This window comes from Nipponia nippon, unplaced genomic scaffold, assembly GCF_047370975.1.
Source record: "Nipponia nippon isolate SJK-2023a ecotype South Korea unplaced genomic scaffold, ASM4737097v1 scaffold_36, whole genome shotgun sequence".
NCBI classification, from domain to species: domain Eukaryota; kingdom Metazoa; phylum Chordata; class Aves; order Pelecaniformes; family Threskiornithidae; genus Nipponia; species Nipponia nippon.
Window position 1 is genome coordinate 1,051,718 of NW_028262354.1, and position 22,539 is coordinate 1,074,256.

The 22,539-nt window shown below is 65.3% G+C and overlaps 2 protein-coding genes across 4 annotated transcripts; both read right to left on the reverse strand.

Moving 5' to 3' along the window:
• Positions 1–17: 17 nt before the first annotated feature.
• On the reverse strand, positions 18–12,168 carry SV2A (synaptic vesicle glycoprotein 2A). 2 transcript variants are annotated; one of them, XM_087771971.1, is made up of 13 exons: positions 11,568–12,165; positions 7,485–8,233; positions 5,801–5,981; positions 5,502–5,653; positions 5,287–5,420; positions 4,989–5,078; positions 4,637–4,747; positions 4,456–4,544; positions 3,661–3,825; positions 3,436–3,569; positions 3,153–3,356; positions 2,702–2,861; positions 18–1,862 (listed from the first exon to the last, which is right to left on the reverse strand). In XM_087771971.1, the coding sequence occupies exons 2-13, from the start codon at positions 8,062–8,064 to the stop codon at positions 1,679–1,681; spliced, it is 2,184 nt and encodes a 727-aa protein (XP_087628097.1). In that variant the 5' UTR covers positions 8,065–8,233; positions 11,568–12,165; the 3' UTR covers positions 18–1,678. The 2 variants fall into 2 exon arrangements, with proteins under 2 accessions (XP_087628097.1, XP_087628096.1); XM_087771970.1 differs by having other exon boundaries at positions 5,287–5,653; positions 11,568–12,168.
• A 4,801-nt stretch (positions 12,169–16,969) lies between these two features.
• On the reverse strand, positions 16,970–21,859 carry SF3B4 (splicing factor 3b subunit 4). 2 transcript variants are annotated; one of them, XM_087772620.1, is made up of 6 exons: positions 21,709–21,859; positions 21,011–21,139; positions 20,226–20,768; positions 19,602–19,796; positions 18,002–18,172; positions 16,970–17,482 (listed from the first exon to the last, which is right to left on the reverse strand). In XM_087772620.1, the coding sequence occupies exons 1-6, from the start codon at positions 21,740–21,742 to the stop codon at positions 17,298–17,300; spliced, it is 1,257 nt and encodes a 418-aa protein (XP_087628746.1). In that variant the 5' UTR covers positions 21,743–21,859; the 3' UTR covers positions 16,970–17,297. The 2 variants fall into 2 exon arrangements, with proteins under 2 accessions (XP_087628746.1, XP_087628745.1); XM_087772619.1 differs by having other exon boundaries at positions 17,978–18,172.
• Between the last annotated feature and the right edge of the window lie 680 nt (positions 21,860–22,539).

Here is a 22,539-nt window from a genome sequence, read left to right on the forward strand (position 1 = left end):
ATCTCAAAACTACAGCACGGCACGACTGCGTACGGACAGAACTACGGGGGGCTCCCCAAAGGGCCAGCTACACCGAAGGACGCGGGGCGGAGGAGGAGGAGGAGGAGGAGGAGATGAAGCACAGGCCGCTCGATCGCTTGGGGGGGGGGGCTGCTCGCGATGCTGGGGGGGGCTGCCCGAAATATTGGGGGGCTGCCGGTGATGGCGGGGGGCTGCCGGGCGCCTCCGAAGCGCTTTTGCATAGACCGACGCTTCCCATCTCTCGCTGGGGACCGACCCGGGGGGCGCAGCCCCGCGACCCCCCCGTACCCCGCTTTTCTTTGGGGGTGCGGGGGGGTCCCGGCGCTGCGGCCGGGCGCCGCTTTGTGCTTTGCAAACCGCTGGTGGTTTTGTGCTCTGGGCTGGGGGGGGAAAGGGGGTGCAGGGGGGAAAAGGGGGTGCAGGGAGCACCCCGCGCCCCCCATCCCCGCCCCAGCACCCGTAGGAAGGAAAAATCCTTTAAAAACGGGTTAAAAACAGAAAAAGCGGCAGTTTGGGGAGCAGAGGCGTCCCCGTCTCCACCCCACTGCACCCCAAAATGCAGCTGGGCCCCCTCCCACCCAAGGGGCCCCCCCCTCACGCAAAGGCCAGCAGCACCCATGGGTGACGCATCGGGGCGCCCAGCCGTGGCCAGGCAGTGCCTGGTGCGGGGGGGTCCCTGCTGCACCCCGAAATTGGACGAAGGGCTGGGGCTGCAGGCGGGGGTTGCTGCACCCTGCGGTGCAAGGGGCCGGCAGCACCCCGGGGTGCTGTGCTCAGCGAGGAGCTCTGCACCCCGAGGGTTGCGCACCCCAGGGTGCTGTGCGTGCAGAAGCACCCTGCACCCCGAGGCATCGCGCACCCTAAAAATGCCACGCCAACGGAGGCGGCGTGCGCCCCAAAGCGTTGTGCACCCCGCGGGGTCGTGTGCTTTGCGGCGGTGGGCGCCCTGAAACGGCGCGCGGCCCCGCGGGGTTCTGCAGCGGGAGGCGGGGTGCACCCCAAATTGCCGTGCGCCCCAGAGGGTTGTGCACCCCCGAAGGGGTTTGCACCCCAACACGCAGTGCACCTCGGCGCGCCGTGCCCCCCAAAGGGCTGCGCGCACCCCGCCGTGCCCTGCGCCCCGAGGCGTTGTGCGTGCCCAGGTGCTGTGCACCCCAAGGGGTCCCGCACCCCGAAAGGCTGAGCACCCCAAGGTGCCCCCCCCCCCTCCTCCTGGGGCAGGGGGTGCAGATGGGGACCCCTCCCCTGCCCAAGCCCACCCTGCGCAGCGCTGGACACCGGCCCTCGGGATGGGGAAACTGAGGCACGCAGCAGCCCCATCCCTGCTTGAGGACGGAGCCTTCATCCTCCTCCTCCTCCTCCCTGGCCCAGCGGGGATGCTGGGGGGCACAGGGCCCGTCCCGCCCCCCGCAAGGCCGAGGCACCCGGGCCCCCCCCGCAGCCCCCGGGAGCGAGCAGCGTTTCACAGAGGGGACGACACCGAGAAAAGAAATGGGGGGGCTGGGGGGGGGGGGCAGGGGGTTTTGGGGGGGCCAAGTGCAAATGAAGAAGATCCCAAATGCTCCAAGAAGCCGGCTCACAGTGTCTAAGGAGGCTAATCCCGGGGGGCAGGGAGGGGAGCCGGGCGGGGGGCGGCGCGGGAATCGGGGTCCCCCCGTCACTGCAAGACTTGCCCCCGCGTCTCCGGCAGTTTCAGGGCGAGGGAGCTGCCGAGGGCCAGGGCGGCGGAGGCCAGGAGGATGGGCACCGCCTTGGTGATGCCCACGAAGGAGGTGAAGATGCTGATGCCCAGCACGGCCGCCAGCTTGCAGAGGGCGTTGAGGAAGCCGAAGGCCGTCGTCCTGCGGGCGCGGGGACAAGGGGGTGGCATCGCGTGGCCCCGAGGGGCCGTTTGCGTCCCGCGTCCCGCAGCGCGCAGGCGGCACCCGAAAATTCGCACCCGGCACCCCGTGCTTTGCAGCCAGCACCCAAAACCTTGGACCCAGCGTCCCACATCTGGCACCCAGCACCCCAAACCTGGCACCTGGCACCCAAAAGGTTGCACCCAGCGCTCCAGCTCTGGCACCCAGCACCCAAAACTCTGTACCCAGCACCCAAGACCTCACATCTGGCACCCAAAACTTTGCAACCAGCACCCCAGATCTGGCACCCAGCAGCTGGCACCCTGCACCCAGCACCCCATGCCTCGCAGCCAGCACCCAAAACCTTGTACCCACAACCTGGCACCCCACACCTGGCACCCAGCACCTAAAACCTCACAACCTTGAGCCCAGCACCCCACATCTGGCACCCAGCACCCCACGTCTGGCACCCAGCACCCAAAACCTCAGTCCTGGCACCTGAAACCTCACACCTGGCACCCAAGACCTCATACCCAGCACCCCACATCTTGAAACCAGCACCCAAAACCCTGCATCTAGCACCCCATGCCTTGCACCTAGCACCCGAAACCTCACCCCCAGCAACCCCCATCTCGCACCCAGCACCCAAAACCTCACACCTGACACCCTACAACTTGCACCCAGCACCCAAAACCTCACCCCCAGCACCCCATGCCTTGCACTTAGCACCTGAAACCTCACCCCCAGCACCCCACATCTGGCACCCAGCACCCAAAACCTCCCCGCCAGCACCCGCCAGCTCGGCCCCCGCGGGGTGCCGGCCGCGGGGCCGCCCGCACCTCTTGTCGGAGGGGTAGAGCTCCACGGTGAGCACGTCGAGGGCGTTCCAGGAGGCGATGCTGACGCCGCCGAAGAGGCAGAGCAGCGCGATCATGGCCGACTCGCTGTTGCCGAAGGAGAGGAAGAAGCAGCTGACGCAGGACATCACGCTGGAGCCGGCTGCGGGGGGACACGGGCACACGTCAGGGCTGGGAGAGGGGACGGGCGCCCTCCGCGTCGGGGAGGGGAAACTGAGGCAGGAGATCATCGAATCCCAGAATGGTTTGGGTTGGGAGGGACCTTCAAAGCCCCTGCTGTGAGCGGGGCCATCTTCACCCAGACGGGGCTGCTCGGAGCCCCCTCCAGCCTGGCCTTGGATGTGTCCAGGGATGGGGCACCCACCGCCTCTCTGGGCACCCGGGCCAGCGTCTCACCACCCTCAGCGTAACAAACTTCTTCCTCGATGCCCACCCAGCATGCGGAGGCGGCCGATCTTGTCCATGAGGAGGGCCGAGACGATGTTCCCGGGGAGGACGGCCAAGGTGCCCAAGAAGCTGACGAAGTAGATCATGTAGGCGTTGTTGTCGTCGCTGAAGTCCAGCTGGCAGCCCTCCTTGTTGTGCAGGAAGGTGCTGTTCACCACCCGGCTGTTGATGAACTTGTACTCAAAGAGATCTGTGGGGATGGCGAAGGGGTTTGGCGGGGTCGCCTCCCTCTCCCTCACCCCCTCGGCGAGCGGCCTGCCGCCTCCCACCTGTGTTGTAGAAGACGGTGGAGATGAAGGTGCAGTTCTTGAAGAAGGTGTTGCTGGAGGTGATGTCCTCGAAGTAGCACTCCTCGAAGAGCGAGTCCTCGAACGTCACCGACTTCATCTTCAGGCCGATGAACCTGGTGGGGTCGGATAGGGGGGAAGAGCCCGGCTCATCACCTCCGCTCATGCAACGAGCGGGCCCGGCCTCAGCGCCTGCCCAGGACGCACTTGTCGTTGAAGTACTCCCCGCCCTGGTGGATCTGGTTCTCCAGGGTGAAGTTGAAGGTGAAGTGCCGGACCTTCTCGCGGGTGAAGAGCTTGGTGCGCGAGGCGTACTCGATGTTCTGCAGGTGCTTTATCATGTCCGGGAACCAGACCGTCAGCCCGTAGTAGCTGCGGGGAGAGGGGGGCTGAGCCCCGGCACCGCGATGCCCGCCCCGTCCCAGTGCTGCCAGTCCTGTCCCAGTGCCGCCCATCCCATCCCAGTCCCATCCCAGCACTGCCCATCCCATTCCAGTACTGCCTGCCCCATTCCAGTGCTGCCCATCCTATCCCAGTGCTGCCCATCCCACATCAGTGCTGCCTGTCCTGCTGCCCATCCCATCCCAGGCCCATCCCAATACTGCCAGTTCCATCCCAGTGCTGCCTGTCCCATCCCAGTGCTGCCTGTCCCATCCCAGTTCCATTCCAGTGCTGCCTGTCCCATCCCAGTGCCGCCTGGCTCCCTCCCGGTGCTGCCAGCCCCATCCCAGTGCCGACTGTCCCATCCCAGTTCCATTCCAGTGTTGCCTGTCCCATCCCAGTGCTGCCTATCCTATCCCAGTGCTGCCAGCCCCATCCCAGTGCTGCCTGTCCCATCCCAGTTCCATTCCGGTGCCGCCTGGCTCCCTCCTGGTGCTGCCAGCCCTATCCCAGTGCTGCCCGGCCCCGGCCATGCCGCAGGGTGACAGCACCCCTGGGTGCCCCCGCTCCTCGCCGGGGCTGTCCCACCCCAGCCCGGCTGGCGGGTCCCCCCGTCCCCACCTGAAGGACATGGTGAACCACACGGCCATCATCATCAGCGTGACGCGGCGGTACTCGGGCGCGAAGCACTGCTGGAAGTTGCTCCAGACCTAGGGGGGACGGGAGGGGTGAGGGGGGGACGCGGCGGTGACGAGGGGACGTGGCGGGGAGGGACGCACGCTGGGGCAGGAGCCGGCCTCACCTGCTGCGAGAGGTTGAGGAATCGGACGAGCCAGCGCCGGTACCACGTGCCGGTGTCCGACTGGATCTCGATGAGTTCGTCCTCCCGCTTGATGGTCTTGATGTGGGTGACCTGCGGGGTACGGGGGGGGACAGTCTGGGGACGCTGGGAAGCGCCAGCCTCAGCCAAGGCTCCCTGGTGAGAGCCGTCCCCACCTTGTGCCTCAGTTTCCCCACCTGTTAAAGCAGGGCTGACCCCTCCGGGCGCTGCTTTTCCCGGCGGTGGGAATTTGCAGCCCCCTGCTCCTCCAGGAGCCCACCCCTGGGGGCTGCTGGGTGCCCGCAGGCTCAGCCCCGGGGCGGGGGCACCTTACCGAGAAGACCCTCTCAGGGTGGCCCTTGGCCCTCATGTTGGTGTCGTGGACCTGCTTCAGCACCATCCAGGCCTCGTCGTGCTTGCCGTTCTGCAAGGCAGAGCCTGGGCTCACCCCGGGACCAATCCTGCCCCCGTCCCACCGCCCACTCAGGGTCCCTGCCTGGGTCCCCCCATCTCCGCCACCAGCTCAGCATCCTCGCCCAGCTCCCCACCATCCCACCGCCCACTCGGGGTCCCTGCTTGCACCCCCAGCCCCCCAGCAGGACCCGGCCCTGCCTTCCCCCAGGTCCGCTCACCTCCAGGAAGAAGCGGGGGCTCTCGGGCATGGTGGTGAGCGCCCCGATGGCGAAGACTGAGGGGAAGGCGCAGACCAGGACGAAGACCCTCCAGCTGTGGAACTGGTACGCCGAGCCCATCTGGAAGCTCCAGCCTACGGACATGGGAGAGGATATGGCGGTCGTGCTGAGACCCGCCAAACTCGCTGCATGCTCCGGCACCGGGAGGCTCTTACCGTAGTGGGGGATGATGGCCCAAGCCATGGCGGAGGCGTAGATGCCCCCGATCATCCAGAACATGCAGAGCCAGCTCAGGTGCTCCCCACGTTTCTCCTGCGCCAGGAACTCCGAGAAGTAGGAGAAGACGATGGGGATGGAGCCGCCGATGCTGGGGACGAAGGGCAGAAGGGCGTCACCACCCGCCCCGCCATCCCCGCCGCCGCGGAAAACGGGGGGTTTCGGCACGGCAAGGGAGCGGGAGGGAGCTCAGCCCCCCAGCATGGGGGTCCCCTACACGGCGCCGTGCCCCCCTTACCCCACGCCCGAGAGGAGGCGGCAGAAGAGGAAGGTGCCGTAGCCTTGGACGAAGGAGGAGAAGAAGGCGAAGACGCTGTTGACGGAGAGGGAGATGAGGAGGCACTGCCTTCGGCCCAGGCGGTCGGCCAGCCCGCCCCACAGGAAGGCGCCCACCATCATGCCCAGGTACACGATGAGCCCTGGGGGGGGACGGGAGGCGGCGATGTCAGCCCTGGGGGACCCAGGGGCCTGCACCCCGAGCCACCCGGCAGAGGGTGATGCGCTCGGGGCAGGGGCTCGCTGCTGGGGGGCCACGGGGGTGGCGGCGACCCCCCCGAGCGGAGCACAGCCGGGGTCCCTGGGTCCCCTCTGCGCGGGGCCACGGGACGGGGGGGCAGAGGTGCCCCCAGCCCCAGCCGGCTCCCCAGGCCCCCCCCCGCTGCATCCAGCCTCCACTCCTGCCCCGAGTTTGCCAGGTCTCAGGGAAGGGGGGGATCGGTAACACCCGGGACGATGGCGGGGGCTCAGGCTGCAGCGGGCACCACGGAGCAGGGGGGAGCGTGCCGCGGTGCGGCCAGCGTACGGCCCGCAGCCCCCCAGCCCCGCTCTCGGCATCCCCTTATCAGCCCCGGGCAGGAGGAGGGGGGGGCTGCAGCGGGGAGATAAGGCGGGGGCTGCGGGGCGGGGGGCTGCGGGGCCGTGAGTCACGGCCTGACTGCACAGCGGCGTCCCCCCGCCCCAGCCCCCCTCTCCCCATTGCTCAGGGCGGGACCAGTGCGGGACTGGGAGGAGGAGGAGGATGGTGGGAGCCCTGTGCCCGAGGGGTCCCATCACCGCCCCCGTGTCCCCACAGCTCCTCCCGGCCCCCCCCATCTCCCTCTGCATCTCTGTGCCCCCCCATATCCTCATGGCTCCCGGTATCCTCTGGTGTGTCCCCCCCATCTTGTGGTGTCCCCCCACTCCCCCTGGATTGTGCCCCGCCTGTGCCCCCGCATCCCCTGCACCCCCATATCTCCTTCGGTCCCTCCACGTCTGGGTCGCCCATGCTGCCTGTGCCCCTCCGTACCCCACAGCTCCCGTGTCCCCAATACCCCCACGTCCCTCTGTCCTGCCATCTCCCCGCCTCCCGCTGTCCCCCTGTACCCCCTGTGACCCTCCCTATGTCCCATGTCCCCCCACATCTCCTGAGTCCCCCCCGTCCTTCCCCATCCCCACACGCCCCGTGCCCCCCACCTCCCCTGCGCCTCTCCGACCCCCACATGTCCCCGCTCCCTGGCACCCCCGTGTCCCCCCGCGTCCCTCTGTCCGCTCACGTTCCCCCATGTCCCCATCTGCTCCTGTCTCCCCACATCTCCCCGTGTCCCCCCATATCCCACATGTCCCTCCACATCCCTTATCTGCACGTCCCTCACACTCGTGTCCCTCTACACCCTTCCATGTCCCCTCCTGCTCACGTCCCCCATCTCCCCTGTGTCCCCCCATCTGCTCATCTCTCCCCACACCTCCCCATATCCCCTCCTGTCCCCCCATATCCCATTTGTCCCTCCATGTCCCCATCCGCTTGCGTCCCCCCATGCCTCCATCTCTCTCCACATCTCCCAGCCCTCCCCCATGTCCCCCTGTCCCTCCTGTTCCCCACGTCCCCCTGTCCCTCAGGCCCCCCATGTCCCCCTGTCCCTCCCGTCCCCCCATCCCCTCCTCACCCAGCATGCCCTTGTTGGAGTCGGAGAGGCACATGTCCTTCTCGGCGCTGGGCAGGACGAAGCCCACCACGAAGACCTCCACGCCGTCGGCCATGAGGGCCAGTCCCAGGACGAAGTAGAGGGTCCACTGGAAGCGGCCGTGGCCACACTCCTGCAGGATGAGCTCGTACTGCTGCGCCAGCTCCTCCTTGTCCTTCCGCCGCTGTCCCTCGCTGTCGTCGAAGGCGCCGACGGCCGCCTCGGCCCCCAGCCGCTCCCCGGTTTTCAGCGAGTCGTGCCGGGGGATGCCCTGGTATTCGCCCTCGTAGATCTCATCCTCCTCGTCGTGACCCTCGGTGGCATCGCTGGAAGCCCCCTCCTCTTCGTTGGCCCCCTCGCCCCCCCGGTAGTAGCCGTCCTGGGGCGCGTAGTCTTCATCGTCCTCCTCTTCCTCGAAGCGGGAGTAGGAGCGCTTGGTGTACTCGTCCTGCATGCGGTCCATGCCCTTGCTCACCTTCTTGGCCGCGTGTTTCTTCACCTCCTTGGCGATGTCCTTGGCGCCCCGGATGAACGCCGTCCGGTCTCGGAAGCTCTCATCCATGGTGCCGGTGGGATCGGCCGGGACACCGGGATGGGGGTCTCTGTGTCGGGGGCGGCTCCCTCACACCCGGGGACCACGGTGGGACGCGGGGAGATGGGCGACGGCGCTACCCATCCGCGTGGCACCAGCTGGGAGGGGACGCGGGGGGACCCCAGGCGCTGGCCCGGACCTGAGGAGCCCAGACACAAGCAGGGGCCGTTTTAGGATGGGAACGGCCTCGCACCCCACCTCCCCCCGGGGTTTGCTCCGCTCTGAGCTCCCCCGCCAGCACCCCCAGCACTTTTCCCCCATCTCGGATGGGAACAGGAGGATTTGGGAGACCCCCGCCCCACAGCGAGGTGGCGGGGGGGTCACCCCAGCGCCAGGCACCCGCAGTGGGGGCCGGGATGGGGGCAGCGCTGGGGGACGCCGGGTCCGTGCCAGCCCCCCAGGCTCAGGTGCCCTCTCTGCTTGCTTGGAGGACCGAAGCTCTCACAGCCACCCCCGTTTCGGCAGGATTTAGACCCCCGTTGACCTGAGGGTGGGATCCGAGGTGGATTCTCCAGTGCCTGATAACGTGGCTGAGCACAAGCTACGGCGCTTGTTGGCCCCTCTCTGCCTCTTCCCCCCAGCTGCCCCTTTGAACCCAACCTCGCCGGCGCTGCCTGAATAAATCAATCTGCGGGAGCGGGGAGCGCGGCCCCCGCGGGTTCAACACGGCGAGAGGGAGGACGGATCCGCACGGAGCTGAGGGACGAGGGGGTTGGCCCACGCCTCCCCCGCCATTGCAGGGTCACCTGCCCCATCCACCCGCCCGGGGACCCCGGTGGCCCTTGGGGATGGGGGTCCGCGCCCGGAGCTCTGCAGGGCCGCGGCGTCCCCCAGTTGGGCCCACGGCGGGGATCCCAGCGGTGACGGATCCCAGGAGGGTCCCACAGCCCCGCCATCCCCCCCGGCAGGCCAGGGCCCCCCAGGCCGCGGGGACCCCCCTGGCCCCACCGATGTCCCCCACCCAGCCCATTGAGAGAAGAGGCCCCGCCATCCGCTCAATGGGGCCGGGAAGGTGTGGCCGGGCCAAGGACCAATGAGCTCCAGGGGGTGTGGCCACCCCACCAGCATCAATGGGGCCGTGGAGGCATGGCCCAGCTGTTCAGCCAATGAGCTTCAGGGGGTGTGGCCACGCAGCTGCATTCCCCCCCCCAGCTTGGGGTACCCTCGGGCGGGGGGGTCACAGTGCTGGGGTGAGACCCTGGGGAGGGGGCCCCCGGGGGGACGGGGACCCCCCAGCTGACCCCAGCAGGGCACAGGGTGACCCCAGGGGTGGGGGGTCCCAGGGGACACCCCAGCCCACCGCCAGCGGGAGGGGGACCCAGCACCGCCGCCCCCGTGCTGGGCTGCGGTCCGGATCCGTCCCCACGAGGGAGCCCGGGGGGGGGACGTCGGGGCCACCCACTCAGCGCTGCAAGTCACCACCCAAAACCAGGCCAACGAGACCGAACCCTGCTGCTTCCTCGGGAAAGGCGGGCGGGAGCAGCACCGGCGCCGGAGGGACAGCGAGGGGACCAGCACCCAAGGTCCCGGGGGTCCCCAAAGCCTCCCAGGACACCCCCAGCGCTGCGTGGCCGTGCCCCGGGGCAGGGGGCTCAAGGGATGGGGGTCCCTCGGAGGGGTCCTGGGCTGCCCGAGGCTGGCCACGGTGGCAGAGCGGCTCCGGGGACCTCGTGTGCGGGCCACGCTCCCGGGGGAGGCTTCCAGAAGGGACCTGGCTGCGGGTTGTGTTTGGCGAGAGACGCCGGCGTCGGCAGAGCCGGTGGGTGCTGGGGGCACCCTCGGCACCCCCAGGGTCCGGCCTTTGGGGAGGAGAGGGGGCACCCGGCTACACCCCAGAGGCTCTAATCTGCAGGTGGCACCTCCCTGTCCCCACGCACCCTGCACCCCCGTCCCCAGCCCCGCAGGCTGCGAAGGCCAAGGGCAGGCGGCGTAGCCCCCCCGCGCCTCGCAGAGCCCAGCCCAGCTCGTGACAGGGATGGACCCGCAGACCCCCAGCCTGGGCACGGGCTGGTGAGACCCCCCCAAAAAGGTTATTTTTGTCTCTGGCACGGACGGCGAGGCAGGAGTTGAGCCGCAGGGAGAGGGACGCAGCCGGCACCGTGTCCCCCCTCCCCGAGCGAGGGGACGGGGCACGGTGGGGAAGCTAAAATTAGCCCCTCCGAAATAGCCGGGGCTGGGGGCAGCGCTCCCCCCGGGGCGGGAGCCCACGCCGGCTCTGCGCAGCCGGCAGGGACCCGGGGACGGTGCGGGGACGGTGCTGCGGCACGGCACGGCGCCCCCAATTTCTGAATAAAGCCGGGCCGGTGCTTTTAAGCAGCGTAAAATCGCGAATGCACCCCCTGCCCTCTCCTTCCCGGCCGGTCGGGAGCAACCCCAGCCCCGGGCCCTGCCAGGGGAGCCCCCGCTCCCCTCCTCGGATTAAAGCTATTGGCACCTGAGGCCCCTGGAAGGAGCCAACTCATGGCCAAGGTCATTTTGCTCCAGCCGGGCTGGCGGCTCCCTGCGGTGCCTCCCAATGCGGCCGTGCGGCGGGATGCCGTTATACGGCCCGTGACGTACAGGGCAAAAGGAAGAGGGGGGCAGAGGGAGGCCGAAGACCTGCCGGGGAAGAGGACGGGCCGGGGAGCAAGGTCACAGCTCAGCTCCGTGACCGAGAGGCTGCTCTGCACGAGCCGGGGAGCCTCGAGCGGCCGAGCCAACGCCGCGCGTCAGCGACGGATGCTTTTGAGATCAGGGCTTTGATTTCACAAGGAAGCCAGAAATCAGACAGACCGCAGCCACCCTCCGTGCCAGAGCCTGGGGGGGGTCCCCAAAAATGCTCTTCTGGTCACAAAAACACACCGCTGGCCTTGCCAGCCCCGTCCTGGCGCTGGCCGGAGCAGTCACCGCCAGCCCTAGACAAGGTTATCAGGCTCTGGACCCATTCCCTCCTGCCACGCGTCCGACCGGAGCCAGCGATCGATGCAGCCCTGCCGCGCACCCCCAAACCCCCCCCGGGAGGTCCCACGTTCGGGCTCGTCTGGCTCCGTCCCCCCCGCCGCAGCCCCCAGCCTTTTTGCATTATGGCAAGAACATGGCGACAGGGGAGAAGAGTTTTAAATCGCCTCTGTCCAAGGTCATCTTCCAACACCCCCCCTTGCCACCCCCGGAGAGCTGTGACGCTCCCCCTCCCCAAAACCTGCCGGTACCACCACGATAAACACCCATCCCCACGCCAAAACCCCAATCCCCATCGGCAGAGATTCCCCGGCCGTACGACGGCGCGGGAGGGATGACAAGAGGCTATTAAACACGCACATAAAAAGACAGAGCAAGGCTAGAGGCAAGGTTTTCCAGGACAAAATGGCCACACCAAGTGGGAAGGAGAAGCCGAACCCCTAATCCATCAGACGGCGGCTCCGAGGATGCTAATTAAAAGCAGCGGGGAGAGGAGGGGGATCTGCCTTATAAAAGGCATTTCTTTCTCTCCTTACCTGCTTCAGCCCTCGCTCCGCTCCAGCCCTCCTTTCGGCGTCCGCCTCCTGCGCTGCGAGGAAGGATGCTCCGGCAGGGATACGGCAAGAAAACAGCTCACGGGTACCAGACCCAGCGTTAACGCCGCAGCCTCCGACACAGACACCGAGCACTGGGAGAGTCCATTGCAACAGCCCAGGGAAGGGAGGTGGCGGGGAGGGCTGTGCTACAGCAAACGAGGAGCTGGGGGGGGCACCGGCAGGAGGACGGGGGGCTCGCCCCTCGCTTTGGCTTATTAGCGAAGCCGAAGGGAGGGCGATGCTTCCCCCGGGCTGCCCACGCTTGCGGGGAAGCTCCCTCGGGAACGGGGTTCCCGTGCCGGAGCTGCTGGGTTGAAGCTGCTCCGGTGACTGCGGAGGCGACCGTGGCTAACGGGGGGCACGAGCAGCCGGCCCCCGGTTTCCCCTCCCTGGGGATTCGCGGCGGCGTAAAGGCGAAGCCGCGGGGATTTGGCGGCGCTCAGACCCTCTATGGCAACCTCTCCTCCTGCCGCCCACCGCAGCCGCAGGCAGGCAGGCAGGCAGGCAGGCAGGGCGGCGGATGGAAACGCAGCCTGGCAAATCTGAGTCACGGCCTCCTCGGGGGTGAATTTTGATTTCTTTGGATCAAATCGTCTCCGCCTGGGCTGGCCAGACCCGGCCCCTCCGTCGTGACAGGGCACAAACGCCTCCGACATCTTTTTGGGGGACGCGAGGAAGAAGGGGGTTACTGCAGGGAGGCAAAGCAAGGCCCGGGGTACCCAAACCGGCCCCCATTTGCCCCGGGTCGCTCACCGACGGTGGGAAGCCGAGACCCCAAGTGCTCTGGCCCAGCTCCCTCCCAGGGCTGGGCTTGGAGCGGGGGGTCCCCAGGCTGAGCAAGGCTGGGAGCACTCGCAGGACCTTCCCTGAGCCCCCTGCTTCTCCCAAACCACACGCAACGAGTTGAGCCGCTCTCAGCTTCCAGCCCCAGAGCCACGCGACGCATCGGCAGAGCTGGGTACGGGGCCGGGCCGCCCGTGCCCTGGCTGCGCCGGGCTCGCAGCAGCTTGGGCACGACCCAGACCCCAGCGGGAGACCATCCTTTAACGAGAGGGGGATGAGGAAAGCACGCTCGAGGCTGAAATAAGCACAGCGAGGGTAGGAACAAGTGCAGGACTTCAGCTCAGACTGGGCAAATGGGGTCGGGAACCAGTCCAGACCAGTGGACCAGCATGGGGAAGGATTTAGGAAACTGGGAGCTGAGAAATAATAAGGTTTCCCCGCTGCGTGGGTGGCTGCACCCAGGGCTGGGCGCCCGCTCCGACAGCGTCGCATCTGGGCTGCAGGGCTCTCCGGGAGATGCGCTCATCACGCGCCGAGCGAGCCCCGGCGCAGAGCCTCGTTGGCCTGGCGCGGCCGGGCGAGCGCCGCGTCCTCGGGGCCGCCGAGTCCCATCGAGCTATGACTCATGTGCCACACTGTCACCGGCACATCGCCGCGTCCCCCTTCCCTTCCGTCTCCGTGCGCTCGCACTCGGCCCTAAGGCTTCAACGCATGTAACCGGAGTAAAATGCATCGCAGCAGGGAGAGGGGAACGGCTTTGTCCTGTCCCGAGGGCCTCGGGTCACCTCGCGTTTGCCAGGGCCTAAAAACCGGGGGCGGTGGGATAAAAGCGGGGTGGGTCCGTCCGCGGCAGGGAGATCGGCTGCCCCGGGTGCGTCCCGGTGGCTTCCTGGAGCGAAGAGCCCAGAAGTGCCGCCCCGGGGCTCGCTGGCTTGATAGGGGAGGCACCGGTTTCTTTGGACACTCGAGACCTCAAAGCATCTCGGATCTCGGCATCACGGACATCGCAAGCTGCGGATAACCTCCGTCCCCACCAGCACGCCTCCCGCCCCTCAACCCGCCCGCTCCAGCAGTCCCAGCCCGACTCTCCCCAAATTTCTGTCTCCAAAGGCTCAGGAGGGGGTTGCTGATCGCGCCCCTCGCTCCCCAGCCAGTCCGGACCACGGCCGTTCCCCACCCCGACGGCCCGCTGAAGGGGGACGAGGAGCCATCTCTTCTTTCTTTTTTTTTTTTTTTTTTTTTTTGCTATTAAAGTAGAAGCTGTTCCCTCCCTGCACACACACATCGCAGCGGCTTTCGGAAGCCCGAGCCAGACGGGCTAAGGTTGCTGTGGAATTAAATCCGAAGCCGTACAGCAAACGGCACCGAATTACAGGCTACGGCTGTCCTGGGGCCGGAGCTCCTGCGGAGACGGGAGCATTTTGGAGAAAGCATCCAGGAGCAGCCGGGAGAAGGCGGGATTGGGGAAGCGGATGAAGACGCTGCTGAGCACAGCCTCCCTGCAGATTAAGACGCTGGGATGAAGGAGGAGGCAGCACGTTCCCGCTTTTACGTCTCACCGCGAGGGTCCGACGCCGCCCGGGGCAGGAGAAGGGGTTTGTGTATCTCGGCCTCTCAATGCAGACGCCTTCAGCAGCGGCTTGCTCCCACTCGCCGTGACGTAGCGGCCACACACCTCTCCGTCGCCTCCGTCGCAGCTCAGAGGGCCGCACGCTTCCCACCTAGCAGGAGCGCGGACGCGCGAGCTAACAAGGTCACCCAGCCGCGTCGCGGCAGAGGCCAAGGCGTCTCCCTTCTGGCAGGTGCTTAGAGCCGGTCGATGGATGCCCATTTGCCTCTCCCTTGGCATAATTATTTCCACTCCAGGAATGCTTTTAATTGCTGTAGCTATCACGGATTTTTCATGGGACCGGTTGACTTTGGTCAAACCTTGGCACCAAAATCTTGCGTCATCTGCTCTCCGGCCCGGCGTTACGACCGACGCCCCGCGCCCAGTTAAAGCCCGAAACCGGAGCCCAGCTCAGCCCTCCGGCCGCCTCCCCGTCCAGCCCAAAGGAAACCCCACCGCCCCCTTGCTGCTTTAAGATTTGTTCGGCCTCAGCGATGCTTTTCTCTGCTGCGCGAGGAAGCCCATCACCTGCAACGGGATCTAAGCATCTCCCTCGTCCGCGCCTACCGAAAGGCGAGAGCGTCCTTGCCTTGAACTGCACCCAGGCGTACACCAACGCTCCGACACGCAGACGGCCGCAGCAGAGAAAGGCAAACTACGGCCCCGCGCACGGCAAGATTGGCACAAACACGAGGTACGTTTTTAAATGCACTCACCAGGCATCTCTTAAGACAAACACCTACGGCCCAGCTGCTGTCTGCTCAGCCAGCAGAGCCCCTCGCAGCTTCTGGCCTCTTAACCAGCAACGATTTACTGCTCATTTACACCTGAGCCCAGTTTTCTCCTCTCTGCTCCTCAAAGCTGCAGCTGTGAAGCCGCTTCTCGTTTTCCTCCTAGAAGAGGTGGAGGAACCGGAGCCAAACGGTGCCATGCCTTCGCCCCACCGCTTCGTCCATCAGCCGGTACAGAGAAACAGCGGCCCCACCTTCCCGCTACCCGCCACGAGGCAACCATGTTCGTGGCGGGCTCTTTCCATAATTTTACCATCAGAGCAGGACGCGGTGGAGCGGCTCCAGGCTGGACACAATCCAGCAGGAATTGCAAGGCACGTTCCTTGGAGGGAGGCTGAACCGATGCAATCGTGCCGGGCGCTGGAGCGGCCCAGACCAGAGACAGCCAGGCCCGTGGGCGGTTTAATGAAATCGCAGAGGTTCGGCGAGCACCCCGCTGCCTCCGCGGCTGCTGGAAGCCCCCGTGCAAGTTCTGTTTCCTCCTCTGGACTTCGGTCTCCCCTGTCTAAACTTGGGAACCTTCACTGCAGCTCAGCATCTGGGGTTAATAACACCCCGTTTCAGTGGGAGCACTGGGGGCTCGGCCTGGTCAGGATCAGCCCCCCACAACCATGGTGCTTTGAGCTGGGAGCAGTCCTGGAAACCATTCACAACACAGCAAGCCCCACAGCTCCCCTAACAGCGCTGAACTGGCCCCGGGAAGGCCGGAGCCGAGCAGGGCTGGCTACTCAAGGAGCAGCACGAGAACCCACATCAGCGGTAAAAGCTAAGGACAGCCTAGACGTTACTTTTATTACAGCCTCTGACAAAGCACAATTATCAAGCAGCTGAAGCAAGCACAGAGCTCTTCCAGTTCGTCTCACAGCTCCCGCACCGGCCGCTCACGGGCCAAAGGCAACACGAGCAGAGAGGCAAAGCTCGTAGATCAGCCGTGCTACCTCCCCCGCCTTCCCCAATCAGGCTCTGCATCTCTCCAGCTCTCACTTACCAAGTAACCCCGCGATGACGAGAGGGGAAGCACGGCACCATCCTTTCTCCCTGGCCCGCAAGGGTGAACAGAGATGGGAGCTAAAGGTCAGTTTTAGCCCTAGGATGTTAAAATAAAACAGAAAGAAACCAGCAAAGGGTAAAATCAGGGCTGAAAGCAAGGCAGCTTCTCTGCAGAGCGCTGGAGAGCCACAGCAGCCTTCCAAGAGGAGTCACAACAGCCAAAAAAGCACTACAGTCCCCCATTCGTATCCCCCGGCTCTTGCACAAAGCCACAAAACAACTACAGGCGGCCAAATATCTGGAAGCACCTTGATTTTTTTTGTCTTTAAATCACCGGGATTTAAAGCCTCCTATGTATAAAGCCAACACCTCTCTCCCTGTCTCCAATTGCAGGCTCTTCCGCCCTCCCGTACGGAGCTCTGCAGAAAGCCAAGCCCCCTCCCTCCTCACACCTTCCCAACTGCTGGGGAAGGCGTGAAACTTTCCCTCCACAGGCTCCGCTTCTACGCTTCCCCAATTAGCGGTCTCGCCGGCGCGAAGACACTGAATTCATTAGGAGAGGCGGGATGGTCCTGGCGACTCAGCCCCAGGAAGCGTGGAGACAACACGTGGCCCAGCCCCGCTCTACCTCCGCTCCCAACCGGACCGCTTCACCCCAATTTTATCGCCCCCCCAGCTAACACTGTCCCCAGAACCACAGCTATAACGGCTGCCTGTGGCTGCCAGCGACATCGAAATGAGATCTCATTTCTAAAGAAGCCCCTTCCGCGTGGAGAGGGACGAGGCAGGCACTCAGGAGAGCGAGTGTCACTGCCGAATTACTCCTCCAGATGTCCCGCCCGCTCACTTGCGCTCTCTGGGACAGCAGCGTCCAAGGATGCGATGGACTTTAAGGCTTTATCGTACATTTTCTTCACTGCAGGAGTACCGGATTACGTGGAGCCTATCGGCCGCCAACAAACAGCCTGGATAAAGCAGGAGACCGGGAGCATCAACCCTAATTCAGCGCCTCACCAAGACAGACAGGCGGCATCGGTACCAGCAGAGGCGGAGAGCTTTCACGTGCCGACGAACTCCATCGCGGGCGTCCCCGGGGCTGCGCGCAAGGCGAGAGCAGTCAGCAGCCGATCAGCGCCGTGATGACAAACAGGCAGAGCCTCGTCCCGATCTCAGAGGGACGACCCCCGGTTCTTAAAACGCTTTATTTGTAAATGGGTGATCGCTGCTTTACATAGAAAAAAATCCTGTTAAAAGTACCTTGACAAATCTTCAAGGCCGAGATAAACGGAAGGAGGAGGGGAAAAGTAATCAAAACGAACACTATAAAAAGAAATGGCGAAGAAGACGGGGAGAGGGAAGGAGAGCGGGGGGAGCTGAGGCAGGGATGGACCCAACCGCCCCTCTTGGGTGCGGGGATGCGAGTCCACGGGGAAACGAAAGCCTGAGGACAGAGGGGGAAGGATCCCCAGCAGGGAGGGGGTTTTACCACCGCTGCGTTTAGGGCAGGGGGCCCCTCAAGGGGCCGCGCGGCGGCACCCCGGGGGGCCTCTGTGCCGGCCGGGGCGGCAGGGGGACCCTCTGGTAGCCATACGGCGGGGGGCGAGGGGGACCGTTGTAGCCGTGAGGAGGCATCAGCGGAGGAGGGCCGCGCATCCCGTGGTGCGGCATGGGGCCTGGGTGACCTGCGGGGACAGAGCACAGACGTTAACAACCGCCGTGGGGAGAAGCAGAAACAGCCGATCCCACCCAAAACCCACCCTTGGGCGCCAGCTCTACCGGGTGCCCCCGGTTTGGGCCAACGCTCTCCCCCATCCTCCCTCTACCAGCAGATCCTGGAGAAAACGTCTCTCCTAGGACCCTCCAACGGCTGGCGGACACCAGAGGTCTCAGGAACCCTCCGGGTTGGCAAAGCCCAGCTGATATCCCGACGTGAGAGGTGGGGGGAAATCACCAGAGAGCGCAGAGCCCCACATCGCGACGAGCACGAGGAAAGCCCCGGGAGACCCTGGCTTAGCGGCGCGCAGCCGCCAGGTCTTGCTCCAAGACACCTCTCCGCGGGGAGGCTGCGCTGTCACCTCCTTCCCGTCCCCGTTAAGCTAGGAACGAGGGAGGGCGCGGGGCCGAAGCAAGCGCCGAACTCAACGAAGCGTGTACGATCGATAGAAAAGAACACATACCGCCTCTTGCAGGCACCCACTTACCCATGGGCGACCCGAAATGAGGTCCTCGGGGTGGCATACCCATGGGTGGGGGTCCAGGGTGTGGCATGCCAGGTGGGGGCCGTGGGGGAGGCTGGCCCCCGGAGCCCGGTGGTCCTGGGTGATGCTGGCCCATCCCGGGCGGCCCGTGGTGCACTTGCATGGGAGGCATTCCTAGGGGAATAACGAGTCAAGGGATGTTCGGAACGAGGGCAGCCGCTCGGCACGGCAGCTCCGGGCAGCCGCGGCCCAGAGGGGCACTAAATCCAGCTGGATGGTTACGATGTCCGGCCCGCCCAGGGGGTTCTGCTGCCAAAAGGGAGGTTAAAGAGGAGAAAGCGCAAAGCTCTCCGACGAGAGGCAACAGGAACGGGCTGCAGCATCGGAAACGCTGCTTGGGCGCGTGTGAGAGGGGGGAAAGATGCGACAGCAAGCGTGGTGCAGCCCTGGGACAGGGGCTTGGAGAGAAATCGCCACCCTTGGAGATTTTGGACAAGCCCCTGAGCAACCTGACTTTGAAGCTTGCCCTGCCCTGAGCAGGAGAGGCCTGGGTCCTTCCACATCTATTTTTTTTTTCCTATTATTCTCTTATTTTATCCCTTTAAAAACCCAAACAAACACAGATTCTTTTCTCCTCATCAGAAACTCAAGAGCCCAGCGCACGCGGCGTGGAAGCGCTCGGTCAGGCTTTCCTTTGCCGCATGTAATTGGCTGCTCTAAAGCCTGAAGAGCCAGCTTGCGATCGGGGACAAGCAGCAGCCATCTGGTCGCTCACACGGCCAGAGCCACGATCACACAAAGCGCCCTAATCAGCCAGCCTGGGAGAGCGTCTCGGTGCAGGGGTCGTTTTACAGCAGGCAGGATTAAACAAACAAAAAAAATTAAATTGCCAATTTCACTTAATTTTTGCATTTGAAACCAGAGTCTAGACGTATACGCTGCTCGTTCCCCAGTACTACAGGGCTAAAAACGGAAGGAAATCAAAGAAACATTTTGTTCTCATGTCTTGAATTAGCTCCTGCCTGGCAGAGCCGCAGACTGTGCTAAGAAGGTTCGCACTTAACGTATTCGTTTACACTAGAGAAAAACGACGAAGGCTTGGAGTCTCGTTAACGTCCTCCCAGCCAGAACAGCACCGAGACCTCGCAAGCCCGCGCCGCGCCGGACCCTGCCTTCCCGCGTCCCACACCTCGAGGAAACCAACGTCTCGACCCGACTGGATGCCTCCCGGAAGGGCACTACTTCCTAAATTACCAAAGCGCTCCATAAATCCCACCGAGCCCCGCTCCAGGCTATTTTTTAACACGTTTTAGAACATCCAGGGGAGAAACCCAGACAGCAGGCACGGCGCCGCTGAGGTGACATACGCGCTCCTACGCAGACCCTCCCTTTTCTTCACCAGGCTGCCCTGTGCTGCAGAGAGCAACGTTCTGGGGAACGACGCCGCGTTCAGTCCCCTACAGAGGACGGCAACAGTTTTCTCCCCATTTTACAGAAGGGGAACATCAGGGAAGAAGAAGGAGGGGGCGATTTACCCGAGGCCACCCCCCAGAAGCAGAAGATGAGCGACGTTTCCCGAGCCCGATACCTGTCCGACGCTTACCTGGGTGGTGCATCCCGCCCGGAGGGAAGGGGTGCGGGTGAGGCGGGTGTCCCCCGCTGGGCGCAGCCCCGGAGGGGGGACCGGGGGCACCCGCGCCAGGCGGCATGGGCGGGGGCGGCATGGCAGGAGGCATGCCGGGAGGCATCGCTCCGGGGGGCGGCACCGGCGGGGGGAACGATCCTGGGGGCGGGAGGCCTGGGAAGAGAGACGGTGAGAATTCGGTTCAGTGTAAAAAAAACCAAACCAAAAGCAAAAAAAAAACCCTCCCAAGCAATCGGGAAGGAGGCGAAAGCACAAACAGCCTCAGGAACCATCAAAACCCAGCAGACAGAAGCAGGCTCCTTCCGCTCAGCCCTGGGACAGCGTAGGTCGAGCTGCCGCGGGGAGGGAAGAGGTCCCGCCAGCTCGTGATCCTACAGCTCCGCTGAGGGTTTGGCACTGACTGTCACCAAAGAGCGCCCACGCGGCGCGGTGCCAGCGCCCCGAGCCTCCCCAGGCGAGAAGGAGCGGCTCCGCACCAGGCACGGCAGAACGTGGCCACCCCCGGGCCCGGTGGTGGACGGGCACAACAGCCTCCTGTCAACTGACGCGGCACAGGGAGGGGTCCCGCCAGGATTGACCCACCTGGAGGGGTGACGCCAGGTCCCAGGGAGGTGACAACAGGCGTCGGGACAGACGGAGGAGGAGGAGCGTCGGCGAACAGCTGATGGGGCCGATCCGCCTGCGAGAGCGGGTTCTGGGCTGCCAGGAGACGCTCAGCGGCTGAGCCGTGCCGCTCGCCTTTGGAATCCTTCTTGAAGGCGTAGGAAACGGTGATGGGCCTGTTGCAGAGGTACTGTCCGTTCATGGCCTCGATGGCCGCGTCCGAGGCATCGAAGCTGGCGAAGTTGATGAAGGCGTAACCCTTCGAGTTGCCCGTGTCGGGGTCTCGCATGATCTTGGGCGTCTGCAGGATGACCCCGAAGGCGCTGAAGGTGTCGTACAACAGCTTCTCATCGATTTCGGGGTCCAGGTTGCCGATGAAGATGTTGGCCCCCACGTCCAGGTTTTTGTTGTGGGCCGAGGCTTTGTTCACTCGGATCGGCTTCCCGTACAACTTAATCATGTTCATGATCTTAATGGCGTAATCCGCGTCCTCCTCGCTGAGGAACTCCACGAACCCGTAGCCTGCAGCAAGTCCCCAAGCAGAGCTTTAGGAGAGGGCAGACCCACGGCCTCCCACAGCTCATCCAGCCCCGCTTGATTTAAAACCAGAGAGCCCAAAGCTCCCCTTAGGGGAAGGAAGATGATCCTTCCTGGGGATTATCCACCCCTCGCCTCTCTTCCCGCAGTAATCTCTCTCCGATTTTCCCCTCCTGAAGTATTTTATTCAATGTGAAGCTTTTGCGAGAGAATGGTAAGTATCTCACCTTGGTGCTGGCCCGTGACTCGATCCTTGGGCATGTGGGTATTGACCACCGGTCCCGCCTGGAGGAAGAGCTCCCACAGCAGCGGCTCGCTGACCTTCTCGTCCAGCCCCCCAACGTACACCGTCGCATCTTGAGTGGAGGGAAAAAGAAAAGCTGAGCTCGACCCGGGAAGCTGGAAGTCTCGGCCGCGCTCGGACTTGAGGGCTTGACGCTGAGATCACTCAAGCCAAAGACAGGAATCCCCCTTTAGCCACATCCCCCATAATTACGCCCTCAACCAGGGAGGCGCCCGTAGCCCCCCCTTTCCTCTCGGGGGACCAGAACCCCTCCGTGCCAGCTGCTGTGTGCCCAGGAAGCCCACCAGGCGAGGCCAGGGCCCCCCAGCCGACACCCCCACACCTCTGGGGAGCCCAGGCCCTCTCCGCAGCCCCCCGCCCCCCCCCCCCCCCGAGCACCCCATGGCTCCAGGGAGCCCGCAGCCCCCACCCCAAACCCCGAAACATCCCCAGGGAGCCTGGCGCCCCCCCCCCCCCCCGGAGCCCCACCACGTCCCCAGCGCCCGCCCATGAGGTCCCCGTGGAGCCCTGGGTCCCCCGCAGAGCCCCCGGGAGCCCTGGAACCCCACGAACCTGGGACCCCGGACCCCCCCCGGCCCCCGCACGTCCCCGGCAGGGCCCGGCCCCGGCCCCGGCGCTCACCCTGGTTCCGCTCGGAGATGGGCCCCGCCGCCATCTTGCCCCGCTCCCGCCCGCGCGGCACCGCCCTCACGTAACGAACGCCGCGGGCGCGACGGCGCCGTGCGCCGTGACGTCAGACGCAGGCGCCAGCCCCGCCCCCTCGCGTCGGCGGGCCGCCGTCGGGCCGGAAGTGGCGTAGGCGGCTGAGCGCGGCGAAGGCGCGGCCGCCATCTTGAGTGTGGGCGGGCGGGGTGAGCGGGCCGGCGCCGCCGCCCTCCTGTCGCGATATCCCCTGCCGTGACAGGCGGCGACATCACCCTCACGGCCAGGAGCACTGCCCCAGCGGGGACCCCAGTGCCGGGGGGGATCCCAGTGCCGGGGGGGATCCCAGTGCCGGGAGATCCCAGTTCTGGAGGGATCCCAGTGCCAGGAGATCCCAGGGTGGGGGGATCCCAGTGCTGGGACCAGCCAGTGCCATGGCAGGGGGGATCCCAGTGCTGGGAGATCCCAGTGCCAGGGGATCCCAGTGCCAGGACAACCCAGTGCCATGGCAGCGGAGATCCCAGTGTGGAGGGATCCCGGTGCTGGGACAACCCAGTGCCATGGCAGGGGGGATCCCAGTGCCGGGGGGGATCCCAGTGCTGGGAGATCCCAGTGCCGGGAGATCCCAGTGCCGGGAGATCCCAGTTCTGGAGGGATCCCAGTGCCAGGAGATCCCAGGGTGGGGGGATCCCAGTGCTGGGACCAGCCAGTGCCATGGCAGGGGGGATCCCAGTGCTGGGAGATCCCAGTGCCAGAGGATCCCAGTGCCAGGACAACCCAGTGCCATGGCAGCGGAGATCCCAGTGTGGA

What these genes read in the sequence shown, in the direction of transcription:
- SV2A (XM_087771970.1), bottom strand. Translation starts at nt 8,064, where the DNA reads ATGGATGAGAGCTTCCGAGACCGGACGGCGTTCATCCGGGGCGCCAAG. An exon ending in CTCCAACAAGGGCATGCTGG is followed by an intron (nt 5,982 to 7,484) that starts GTGAGGAGGGGA and finishes GTCCCCCCCCAG; the next exon opens with GGCTCATCGTGTACCTGGGC. An exon ending in ACCCTGAGAGGGTCTTCTCG is followed by an intron (nt 4,748 to 4,988) that starts GTAAGGTGCCCC and finishes CGTACCCCGCAG; the next exon opens with GTCACCCACATCAAGACCAT.
- SF3B4 (XM_087772619.1), bottom strand. Translation starts at nt 21,742, where the DNA reads ATGGCGGCGGGGCCCATCTCCGAGCGGAACCAGG. An exon ending in CATCTCCGAGCGGAACCAGG is followed by an intron (nt 21,140 to 21,708) that starts GTGAGCGCCGGG and finishes CCTCCACTCAAG; the next exon opens with ATGCGACGGTGTACGTTGGG. An exon ending in GGGCGGGATGCACCACCCAG is followed by an intron (nt 18,173 to 19,601) that starts GTAAGCGTCGGA and finishes TTATTCCCCTAG; the next exon opens with GAATGCCTCCCATGCAAGTG.